At 29.8% G+C, this 12192-nt stretch overlaps 1 protein-coding gene across 3 annotated transcripts in view; it reads left to right on the forward strand.

Moving 5' to 3' along the window:
• The window catches only part of Rbbp5 (retinoblastoma binding protein 5), a 372021-nt gene that overhangs the window by 351566 nt on the left and 8263 nt on the right, over positions 1-12192 (forward strand). For all 3 annotated transcript variants that reach the window (XM_072534791.1, XM_072534790.1, XM_072534792.1), the window contains exon 9: positions 4452-4587. In XM_072534791.1, the coding sequence (XP_072390892.1) occupies positions 4452-4587 (136 nt within the window). The remainder of the gene's footprint in view (positions 1-4451; positions 4588-12192) is intronic.

Raw genomic sequence — 12192 nt, forward strand, 5'->3', positions numbered from 1 at the left:
TTTTCCCAAAAAAGACAAAATGCATGCATATATGAATAACAGCAAATGTACTAAGATGTAAATTGGAGCTGAAAGGTCAGATAACAAGTGTTGGAGTTTAAATATCTAGCCATCACATTATCTAGCTACAGAAAACTCGAAACAGAAGTGGAAGATACAGTGAATAGAGCAAACAGAGATGCAGGTTGCTTGAATGAAACAGTATGTAGAAATATATCGGGAAAGAACTAAAGGTATAATTTACAAAATAGTCATTAGACCAATAATGACATACGCAGCAGAAACACAACCTGACAGTAGAGGACAGAAATTATGTTAGAAACAGCAGAGATGAAAACACTTAAAAAAATTGATAGTAAAACACTATGGGACAGGGCTACAAGTACAGATATACGACGTAGATGCAACGTGGAGAACATCAAGGACTAGGTAAAAAATAGAAGAGTAGAATGGAACGATCATATAAGCCGAATATCAACAAATGGACTAGTAAAGACGGCAAGAGACGGTTCCCCAATAGGATGACCACTTAAACGATGGAACGACAACTTACTGGAGGCACATTGAAAAATAGACAGAGTCATGTCTACATAAAAAGAAGAAGAACAATATAAACTGATTCAACACAATAAAACAAATATTTAAATATTTATTGCTGAAATTTTATTGTCGTTTATATATATCTTAAATATTTATTGTTGAAATTTTATTGTCGTTTATATATATCTTCTGTGTCAACTTCTATATCAATATCAACAACATCTGTTTGCGAGTATTTCATGCGGTTTATGATTCTTCCAGTAGTTGTTTTGTATCACCAAAATCACCCATAACGGTATTAAAACAGCATGTAGCATAAACTCGTAAAGTTATTAAAACTTGTGCTGTGATGTCAAGCTCAAGATAACTAAAACAAAATGATTTTTATTGTTAGATATAGGTACATATTTAAAAAAATATTTAAGATGTGTTTCAATGAAAGAAAAGGTAATATATACTTACTGAAGATTTATGAGACGTAAAACAGGAACCAGCTCTTATACGAATTATTGTCTCACAGTATTTTTATATTGAAATTCATCAAAATCATCATCAAAATGTTCCTCAAATTCGTGAAGGTCTATTTTGTCAATATAAAATTTAGATCTTGACAAAAATAAATTAAAATAATACTTCAAACACTCACACCAAAAAAACGTAATAGTTTATTTTATAAATGTAATGCCTTGATTATCTTTAAACGGCTGTTAATCATATTACTTTTAGCTGGTTAAAGTTAATGGACCGTTAATTCTTGATTAAGTCTAATCGGGGATGAGAGTACCGACTAGTACTGATTATTAAAGTTTATAAAATTAAACAAAACTGTTCTAATCAGAACTGAAAGTACCTGCTCTAAATGTAAAATGTCTGAATCGTCATTATGACTGAAGCAGATAAAAATAAGTTATTAGAAGAATCTTTTCTATTTCCAAGTAACAAAACAAAATAATTTGTTTTAAGTGGAAATGGAAACGTCAAATATAAAGTAAATTTATATATAAATAAATAAATCATAATGACGGTATTAGATTTTTGTTTTGATACAGGGCAGCGACAGCCGCTTATACGTATTTCGACCTCTTTAGGTCTCCTCAGAGCGGTATAGCCACTACTCTGAACCAAAACAAAAATCTTTCCCGTCCTAGACAATAGTTATCAAAACAACTATATACGGACGTAACTACGCCATCTAAAAACAAAAAGAGAAATCAAATGATTTCTACCTGGCGAAACCGAATTCAAATTTTTATCACTGTGCTTCCTAAAACTTGCGAAATATATAAATATATAGTAGTTAATATAAAAATACCGCAAGAAAATAGTTTCATAAACATAAAGATACCCTCTTGTACTCATTTTTTTTTTTTATTTTATAAATATTATTTCTTCAAATTTCATCATCAGTCCAAACTCGATCACTGCTGCAAATCCATTCCGATCGATTTTGTGCTGTTCTCAGATTTCGCCCTTGATATTGTAATTTTCTTATTTTTATTGTATTTATTATTTCGTATTCTTTGCCCATTTCTCGCAATACTTTCGTGTTCATTTTCTTTTGTGTCCATGCTATTCTAAGCATCCTTCTGTAGCTCCATATTTCAAATGACTAGCTTATTTATATGTTCTTGCTTTAGTGTCCAGCTTTCACGCCCATATTATAGTATCGAAAAAGTAACATCTCAGAGCTCTTATTTTCAGTTCTAATCCAATATAGATTCGTTATTGCAAAGAATAATTTTCATTTTTACAAACACATTTCTTACTATTTCTATACTGACCGTTATTTCTGTTTGGTCATTGTTTTCTAAATTCTCGGTTTCCAGGTATTTGTATTTTTCAACCCTTTTATCGGTACATGTCCCAAATGTATGTTTGTTTATATATTTGTTATTATCATGTATTTAGTATTTTTTATATTAATTTTTAGTCCGTCTTTTTCACAGTATATATTTGTCTTGTTTAGCAGTAGTTGGAGTTGTTCAGCAGAGCTTGCCATAATCACGGTGTCATCTGCATATCTTATTACATCTATGTTGTTAATAGTTTGTCCGTTAATTATTCACTTTCATATAGTAATGCTCCTTCAAAAATGAATACTATACTACTAAATGAGTACTATATACTGTTATGTTTTTATTAATTCTAATTTATTTATTATTTATTTATTAAAGGTTCTATTTATAACACTCACAAATTTATTAAAGTCTTTATTACTAATTTATCTCAATTACACAATTTATTATAATTCGTGCGTTACAATTTAAAACGCTGCGCGAATTTTCGGAAAACTCCTGTCCTCCAAATAAAATGTCCCATTTATATAAAATGCCGTTATCTAGAAGAGTCTGGCAATGAGTCGATGACCTTCCCCATTAGAACGGGATCCCATCGAATAGACGAGAACGAAGGACTGGTCTTTCGGCGAATTTACTAGTAAAAGTCGGTCGACGGCTGAAACTTTATTTTTCAACTGAGCGCCGAAATAACTAGAACAGAAAAGAATTAGTCAATATATTTACAGTTTTGAGTCATATGACACGTCATTATTTATCGTAACAATACATTGAATAGTAATGGAGACATAATACATCCCTGCCTAGCTCATGTCCTGATTTCAATTTCTAAACTGGTTCGTTATCCATAAAGGCAGACTCCCACTACTCGTGTATTTGGCAAGTACAGCAAAACTCTAGAATTAATAACATTAAAAACACACATCATGCTCGCGCTAGGGAAGCCAAACACAGTACTGCAGAAATTACGTGCGACCAAGACGACAAGTAGTGGGAGCGCATCGGCAAGTATGAACTTATCAAATATGCAAATAATTGAAATCCCTTTGACTCGCGGCATTTTTACCGACAACCGGCGGAACTTCGCATTCGGCAAATAATTGTACAAGTAATGGTCGGGTGAACCACCCCCACTACATGGCAGATATAGGCAAGTGACAAATATTTTCCAAATACACGAGTGGTGGTACTCCGCCTTTACAATTTGTGCTGTTTGATTTCAGTAGAGGTTGTTATTATTTTTAAGTCCTGTTTGTCTATAAAATTTGGACTAATTTTTCATGTTTTATTTTATCAAATGCTTTTTCAAAATCCATGCATCTTTGAGCTATCAAAATAAAAGCAAATAACGTCTCTCTGGTTAATAGTCCATTTCTAAATCTAAACTGACTATCATCTATTCCTTCTTCCTGTTTTTTATTTATATGACCATGTATTATTTTCAAGAATAATTTGAGAACATGACTTATTGATATTGTTCTGTATTCACTGCAATATTTTGTATCTTTAGGGATAGCGCAAAAGGTGGAGAGTAGCCATTGTTTCGGTATATATTTCCTGTTTTGTATATTGTGTTAAACAAGTCTATTATAATATCTAAGGTTTCAATCATGTATACATTTTAAGCTTTCTACTTTCTCTACACCACTTCTACGAAATTATTAGTTTCTTACCTTTTCTCTTAAAGGTTATGTCAACAATGACTTCTCCATTCTATGTTAAATCACGTGTATGATTCCTGTCAAAAATGTGTATTATAAATATAGAGCCTTCTACCGACATGTATTCTCCCACATGAAAAAATGGATGGACCGAGTTTATTATTTCCAAAGAATATTTTCTTATTTCACTTTACTAGACGTCGGTTTATAGGGTATAGAGATATATAGAGTATTCAACACTCAGATCTATTTTCTTGCACTGTCAACTCTGTATATTCTGACTATATGGAATACCTTATATAATTGAAAATAATTTTAAAATTTTAAGCTATTATGGTGTCCATAATTTAGTATATGACTTTTTTGCTGTCTTTTCTCACAACGAGGAACACTTCGAACTGTCGGTGACACTTTATATAGTGAGTAATTACTGAAAACGAATGTTTTTTTTTAGATTGAAGACCCCGAAGATAATTGGACGCCTACAGATATTAATATATTGCCATCCAATACAGGCAATGGTGCACCCCCTGCTAAAAAAACGAAGTACAAAACATATGATATATTACTTGAAAATATCTCTGATGGAGGTAATAACAGTTAGAATATATTTATGGAATGTTTTGAATTTTTTACTTCTATAGTTATTAGAATGTTAGTATATATAATTTTACTTTTAGTTAAAAGTTGATTTAGAATAAACTGATTATGTATGTTTCGAAATTTTATTTGATTGCATTTCCACTTTAGTTATTATTATTGTTGGGTTTTTGTTTGGTTTTGTATTGAATATAAGATGTCTTGTGATTTTTGACTGCTGCTACCTAGATATATGTACATTTGCTAATTACCAACTGAAAGCTTTTTTACTTAGTTTTTTTTTTCAATACGTAATATAAATGGTTATTTTATATTAAATATTATGGAACAGTGCAGTGAAAGATCTTTATTCGTTGTGGTACATATTATATATGTATGTATGTATGTATGTATGTATGTATGTATATATATATATATATATATATATATATATATATATATATATATATATATATATATATATATATATATATATTTAAAGTCGGAAATTTACTCCACGCAACGGCAAATGACAGAAAGTGCCTACTTCTCTGATCACGGGTTATATTATAAAATTTGATGTTATCAACTAAATACAATGTAACATGTTAGTTTTGCTTTAAACTTTGGTGCAGAATTACAGCTACATTTGAAGTAGCTTAATAAATTCTATTAATATCATTAGTAATTAATCAATAAATAAACAATTTATAAAAAAATATAATTAAATATACAATAAGTGTTGATGTAGTAGGTAAAAGTAAAATTATTTAAAGAATTAAACAATATTTAGCTCAAATAATATTGTTAGAAGATTTTGAACGTAGGTTTTTCGTTTCTCATATTTCATTTTCATCACCTTCATAATTTGAACTGTTATCTCCAATGTTAACTATTGCAGTTTCGATATTAATATTACACATATTTTCTTCTCTAATAAACCACTGTTCAATTAATTTGTTATTATGTTCTACACACTTTGCCCAGGCGACATCGTTACACTTTTGAATTGCTTCCTTCCACACACTTAAAATATGTTCGCCTCCATATCTCTGTCAATATATGTATTATAGTAAATCTGACAATCTGCCCATTAAATGCATAGCATTAAAATCTGGGTGATATAGTGGCAATCTAAGCACTTTGTGTTCATGTTCACGTATTAGTTCATCTACAATATATATGTTCTTGTGGATTCATCTTAGCCAATACAACACTTATGGTTTTAACTGATGTTTATCAAAATTAACATTGTATTTCTTCAACCAATCTATAATGTCTGATTTTAACCATTTAGCGGAAGGTTGGTTATTCATGATTTCACTATGGTAGGGTGCGTTGTCCATGACGAAGAGGGGTGTTCTAAATTATTAAGTAATTGTGAAGTTATCCATTTAGTAAATAATGTACTATTCATTTCACCGTGATAACCTACAGTCAAGAATTTTGAACAAAATTACAAACTGGCGCCTGAAATAAAACCTTTTACTGAACCGGCATGAACCACAATAAATCTTTTTCCATCATAACCACTTGGTTTATACGTACACTTCTGCTGTTCTGTTTCTGTAGAAATCCACGTTTCGTCTAAAAATAAAACTTCTCGTGGATATGTACTATTTCTGTTTTCTCTGTAATTACGTAAGAAACACGATCGTTGTGTTGCGATATGAGTTCTTTTGATATGTTAGATTCTTAGATATGAAAAAATATGTTTTTCATTATCGATCTGTATTAGTATTCCCTATATCTCTTGCAGTTTTCAAATAAATTAACTTTATACATTTTTGTTACAAAATTTTTTTTTCATAGACTACGTGTTAATTTACAACTTTCATATTGTAAGTTAAACATTGAACAAATAAAAAGATGCTATCAAAGAAAATTGGCACTAGCTTATTAATGTAATAAATGTTCAAAATGTTACCCATCAACATCAAATCATTTATGAACTCTTTTAATCAGATTTTCGTTAGTAGCTCTTGATATTGATTCTTTATCTTTATTTCGTTAAGAACTTAAAGGACTTTATTTACTATAGCTTCCTCGGTAGTGCAGGTTCAAAGAAAATCTTATCATATTCAAATATATCTAATCTAACGGTGACAACGGAATCTTGGTGACCAGAGAAACGGATCTTTATTAGCTATCCGTCTATCGCTAAATATTTCATCAATCAGTGTGCCGACTCTTCGAATATTGTGAGCCGGTGCTCCATCTTGTTGAAAACAAGCCTCGTTAGCCTTTTTATTATGTGCAGTGCTGGTACAATTACTTGCTGTAAAATGTTGCAGTAACGCTCTCCGTTTATCTTTTCGTCATAAATCATGAGAGCGACTATCTTATTTTTCATAGCACAAAAACATTGAACGAGGAGAATTCTTGAAATTTACTATCCCACGTGAGCTGAGGATTTTCGTCACTCCAGAAGTGACTGTTATGTCAACCATACCATTTTTTGTAAACTTCGATTCATAACACCAAATAATTTTTTTTTTTGTAAAATCTTGATCTTGGCATTTCATCTAAACCCATTCACAAAATTCTACACGTCTTACATAATTCCCAGGATGTAAATGTTGAGCTAGTGTATACGAATAAAGGGTCAAATGATGTTTTTTAAAATTATGTGAATTGTTCGAGTCAATACCTGTAACAATTGCTCAAAGGATGAATTTGGATTAGCTGCAAAATATTCCAGGATATATTTTAAGTCTTTATTATCGACGTGAGTCCTTTTATTTATAAAATGACTAAACTGGAAACAGTTGTTCAACAAACGTTTTATAGTTTTATGATTTGGTCTAGCTTCTCAGGATATCTCTCATGAAACACGTCAAGTTCTGGATAATATTGTGTTACACTCACCTTAAGTTATAATTAAATTTAAAAAATCATCATTTGTATATCCTAAATGAGTCATTATTATTTTGTCAAGAAAATTAGGCAAATTATTATTATTACTGTCATCCAATGGCATACAACAAGGTTACTATTAAACAGTAACAATAACTGATATTTTTCTCAGAATATTTCATACGTATAGGGAATAATAATACAGATTGATAGTGAAAAATATATTGTTCTAAAATAATGAATCGCATGCAAAGTCATTTGAAAAAAGGAAGTAGGCGAAAATTTAAGATGCCGGTTTTTAAGCCAATTTTGACAGCACCCTGTATAATGAAAAAGACAACTTCACGATAATGTTTTCTGTTTAATAAGTTAATAAGGAATTTAAACTTTTATTCAAATTACATTAGAAAATTTATATACATGGTAGAAAAGTGTATTTTCATATAAAAACCATTAATAATAATAATAATAATAATAAATAATAAATTGCCTTTATTTAGTCTGTAAAAATTTACAAACAAGAGATACATGAGGCGAAGTCTAGCTAGAGCTACTCCACTTAACCTCAAGTTTACAAAATCAGTTTGAAATAAGTAGAACATGAAAAAAAAATTATTTATAAATTGACATAAATAATAATATAATATTGAAATGGTAGAAATAGTCATGTGGCTACTAGAAAAATAAGATAAAGAAAATAATTTGTGATGTTATGTGATAAATGATATTAATGATAAATAAAAACAAAAAGAAAAAAAAATTCTAAAAATTCTAATGGTAACAATTACGACAACAATATACTATATAACAATAATAACGTTACTGCGATTGTAGTAAAAATTTCTTATAATGCCGCTTCATGAAATCAAGAGATTTACCTCTTAAATTTTTTGTTAAACTATTAAACACTAAAACAGCATTGTAAGTAAACGATCGCTGGAAAATAGCTAGTCTATATCTTGGCAGCATAAGACTATGAGGATATCTCAGATCCAGATTATGAGCGTCTCCACGAAATACTAATTTGTTCCTTAAATAAATAGGATTTGACGACGAAATAATTCGATATATCAATGAGACGAGGTGATATTTGTATAAATTATCTATTGTTAGCCATTGAAGTTCTTTAATTTTGCATGATACACGATCATATTTTCTTATGCCAAAAACAAATCTGCAACAATTATTTTGAATTTTTTGCAACCTCAATTTCGTAACTTGATCTAAGCAAGGGTAAAATACCAAGAGCCCATAATTAAGAATTGACATAACCATAGTTTCACAAAGTAACTTACGCAATTTAAAGTTTAAAATGCCTTTGTTTCTATACAGTTGACGCATAACTAAATAGCACTTTTTTACTAAAAGGGTGACATGCTCTTGAAAACGTAGCGTACAGTCATATATGACTCCTAAGTTTCTGCAACTATTAACATTTTTTAGAGGTTCATTTTTTATAATTAGTTTTAAGTTATCCTGAACAGTGGCTTTATCATTTTTTGAACAATATAACAAAGAATTACATTTTTTAGCATTACGTTTAAGATTATGTCTAGTGGAGTAAGTACAAATAGATTCCAAATCCTGATTTATTTTTTGTGACGCTTGATTTACAGAGTTAGGTTCAAAAGAGAAATACAGTTGTGTGTCATCTGCAAAAGAGTGCAATTTCAGATTATTTAAAGATTTATACATGTCGGATATATATATATATATATATATATATATATATATATATATATATATATATATATATATATATATATATATATATATATATATATATATTGAAAAAAGAAGAGGACCAAGAACCGAACCTTGAGGCACCCCTGAATTGACAGATGCAAATTCTGATGAACTATTATCGATTATGACCTTTTGATAACGATTTACCAAATAAAATTTGAAAAACTGTAAGGAGGTATCATCAAATCCAAAATATTTCAATTTAGCACACAGAAGAGCGCGATCAAGAGTGTCGAAGGCTTTAGAAAAATCAAGCAAGATGACTGAGGTTGCTTTTCCTTCATCAAATGATCGAAGTATATTATCGGTTAAGTCAAGAAGCAGGGTCGTTGTACTAAACTCTTTTCTAAAGCCTGATTGTATACACGTAACTACATTATTTCTGAAAATATAATCGTATATCTGTTTATAGATAACCTTTTCTAAAATTTTTGACAGTCCCGGTAGGATGCTTATTGGGACTAACATTATAATTTAAAAACGGTTCACAATAGGTATAGGGAAGTATTAACAAAAAAAAAACGGGTGTGGCAATCTAGTGGGACTGCCGGTAGAAGTTATAATTATATACACGCGTTCGCCGTTAAAAATTTATATAGGAGTCAATCTGCACAATCATTACATATGTAATGCTATAGGTAAGAGAGAGCAGAAAGAGAAAAATAATTTGTTATATAGGTATATGGTGCATCGTTTGCTGTATATAAACATTTGACCTGTAATAGGAGTATAGTAAATGAAGAATTGTATCAATATTTTAATGAAAATATATATTTTTATTTTTATATATGTATAAAAGGAGTTGAATGAAAAAAAAAATTTACACATACTCTGCAGTATGATTCATTGTTTATTTTGTTATTAATATAAAAATTAAAATACAATAAATACGCTGCAACATAATTCAATATAATATAAATATAATACAATATAAATTAAAATGTAATATTCATAAGTATTTAAAACTGCCAATATACATTAACTTACTTTACGAAGATAAAAATAAAAAACCAAAAACTCTGATTATGTTGTAAATTTTCATTTTATTTTAAAATTTATGTTTTTTGCGTATATTACATATGAAGACTACAGGGAAAAAACCAGACATGTCAATTTTTTTCAAATTTCAGATTTCTATTCTATGGTATAGAACACGCGGAGAAGCACATTTTAGAGCTATCGTAAAGGGCAAAAAGTAGTCTTGTCATGAGTAATTACACTTCAAAGTTTCGGGATACTGGGAAAAAACCAGCTTTGTCCATGCGTCCAGTGAAAGAACCAGATATGTCACAAGTTTCACGGTAGATAGCGTTGGATTGATTTAAAAATTATTATTAAACAATGCGTGTTTCAATAATAGAAAGTTTTTTTGTAAGAACAAACATTTGTGAATATCGAATATAATTATTTTTCTGAATGATTAAATGTTCAACAAGACATTTATGCATTGATATAACATAACGTAATAGAAAGACTCGTTTTGTTTCTTGTAAAAATATAAACAGGCATGTATAAAAAGTTCGCAATATTCACACATTAATTTCACAATATTCCGATTCATACATTATATCGTAAATAACAAAATCCATAAGCTTCGTGAAATAAAAATTACATATCCCATCCGTGGACATTCATACTTAGAGTGTGACAAGAATGTTGGACTGTGGAATCTAAAAAATGCCTTTTGAAGTACCAAAAGAGTTTAGAGACATGATTAAGGGGTCCCGCGTAAAGCCGTCTCCATTCATCGTCATGAAAGTAACACGAAAAATAGTTTTGGACTGGAAATCATTTTTGGACAAAAAGTATGTTCCAAAATGCCCTTTCAAAACTCAGGTTTTGAAACAGGTTGTTGCCACATCCGAGCACAGTCGACTTCATTGATCATCGATCTTCTTACAATGGACCATTCTTTTCAAGCATCTTGAAGAAACGAATAACCTTAACAACTACGGAGTTGAAGACTGGAGAATTTGAATTACCATTACCAGACTACTCAGGTAAGATATAAGGTATCACAAAAAATTATAATATTATTCCCTGTATGTTGTTTCAGGACCCCTCGCAATTTCAAAAGCCAAGCACAGCGATTTATACATACAGCCATACACATCTACCAGAGGTAGGGATCTTTAACGAGCCATGTTACAGTAAAACCTGTGTTAAAGGCCACCTGTCAAAACCGGCCACTTGTACTAGCCGGCTAGTTTCAAAGTTTCCCAAACCAAAATTTGTGGACTACAAAACCTGGTATTAGCGGCCACCTTTTTATAGCGGCCAATAGTTCTGTCATTTTTATTGACCGTTATTGACAGGTTTTGCTGTATTTATTATTACCTATCATTCACAATAGAAATACTAATCAAAATGAAACCTATTTTCATTATTGAAAGCATTGACAATTTTCTGTTTCAGATGACTAAGCTGGTTCTTTCAATAGACAAATTGCGGTTGACAAGAATTTCCTGGATTTTTAAAGAGTGTAACACATTTTTCTGAATAAAAACAGTGCAATGCCGTTCATGTGTTTTTATGAAGCAATTTTGACTCCCGAGTTTTATTATACGTTTCAATGTAAGACACATTATGGTCTTCAAAGTTATATATGCGTTTTTCTCGGTTTTATGAAATTTTGACATATCTGGTTTTTTCCCTGTAGTCTTCATATATTTAATAAGATTAACGTGAGGTTTTTAAATATTTCAAAAATAAAAAAGGAAATTCATAATTGGAATTCGAACTCACAACCACCAGCGTATGAACCAAACACGTAAAGGATGTGCCAATTAGTTATGACACTAACGGATTTCAAAATTGACAGTTCTCGGTAAAACAGTGATTATTTTGAAATACAAAAGCCTAAAATAATTATAAACGTTTAATTTTAAATAATACAAAACATATCACATAAATAATAATATTAATACTATTAATACATATTATATATATATATATATATATATATATATATATATATATATATATATATATATATATATATATATATATATATA

This window comes from Diabrotica undecimpunctata, chromosome 6 (assembly GCF_040954645.1).
Source record: "Diabrotica undecimpunctata isolate CICGRU chromosome 6, icDiaUnde3, whole genome shotgun sequence".
NCBI lineage: Eukaryota > Metazoa > Arthropoda > Insecta > Coleoptera > Chrysomelidae > Diabrotica > Diabrotica undecimpunctata.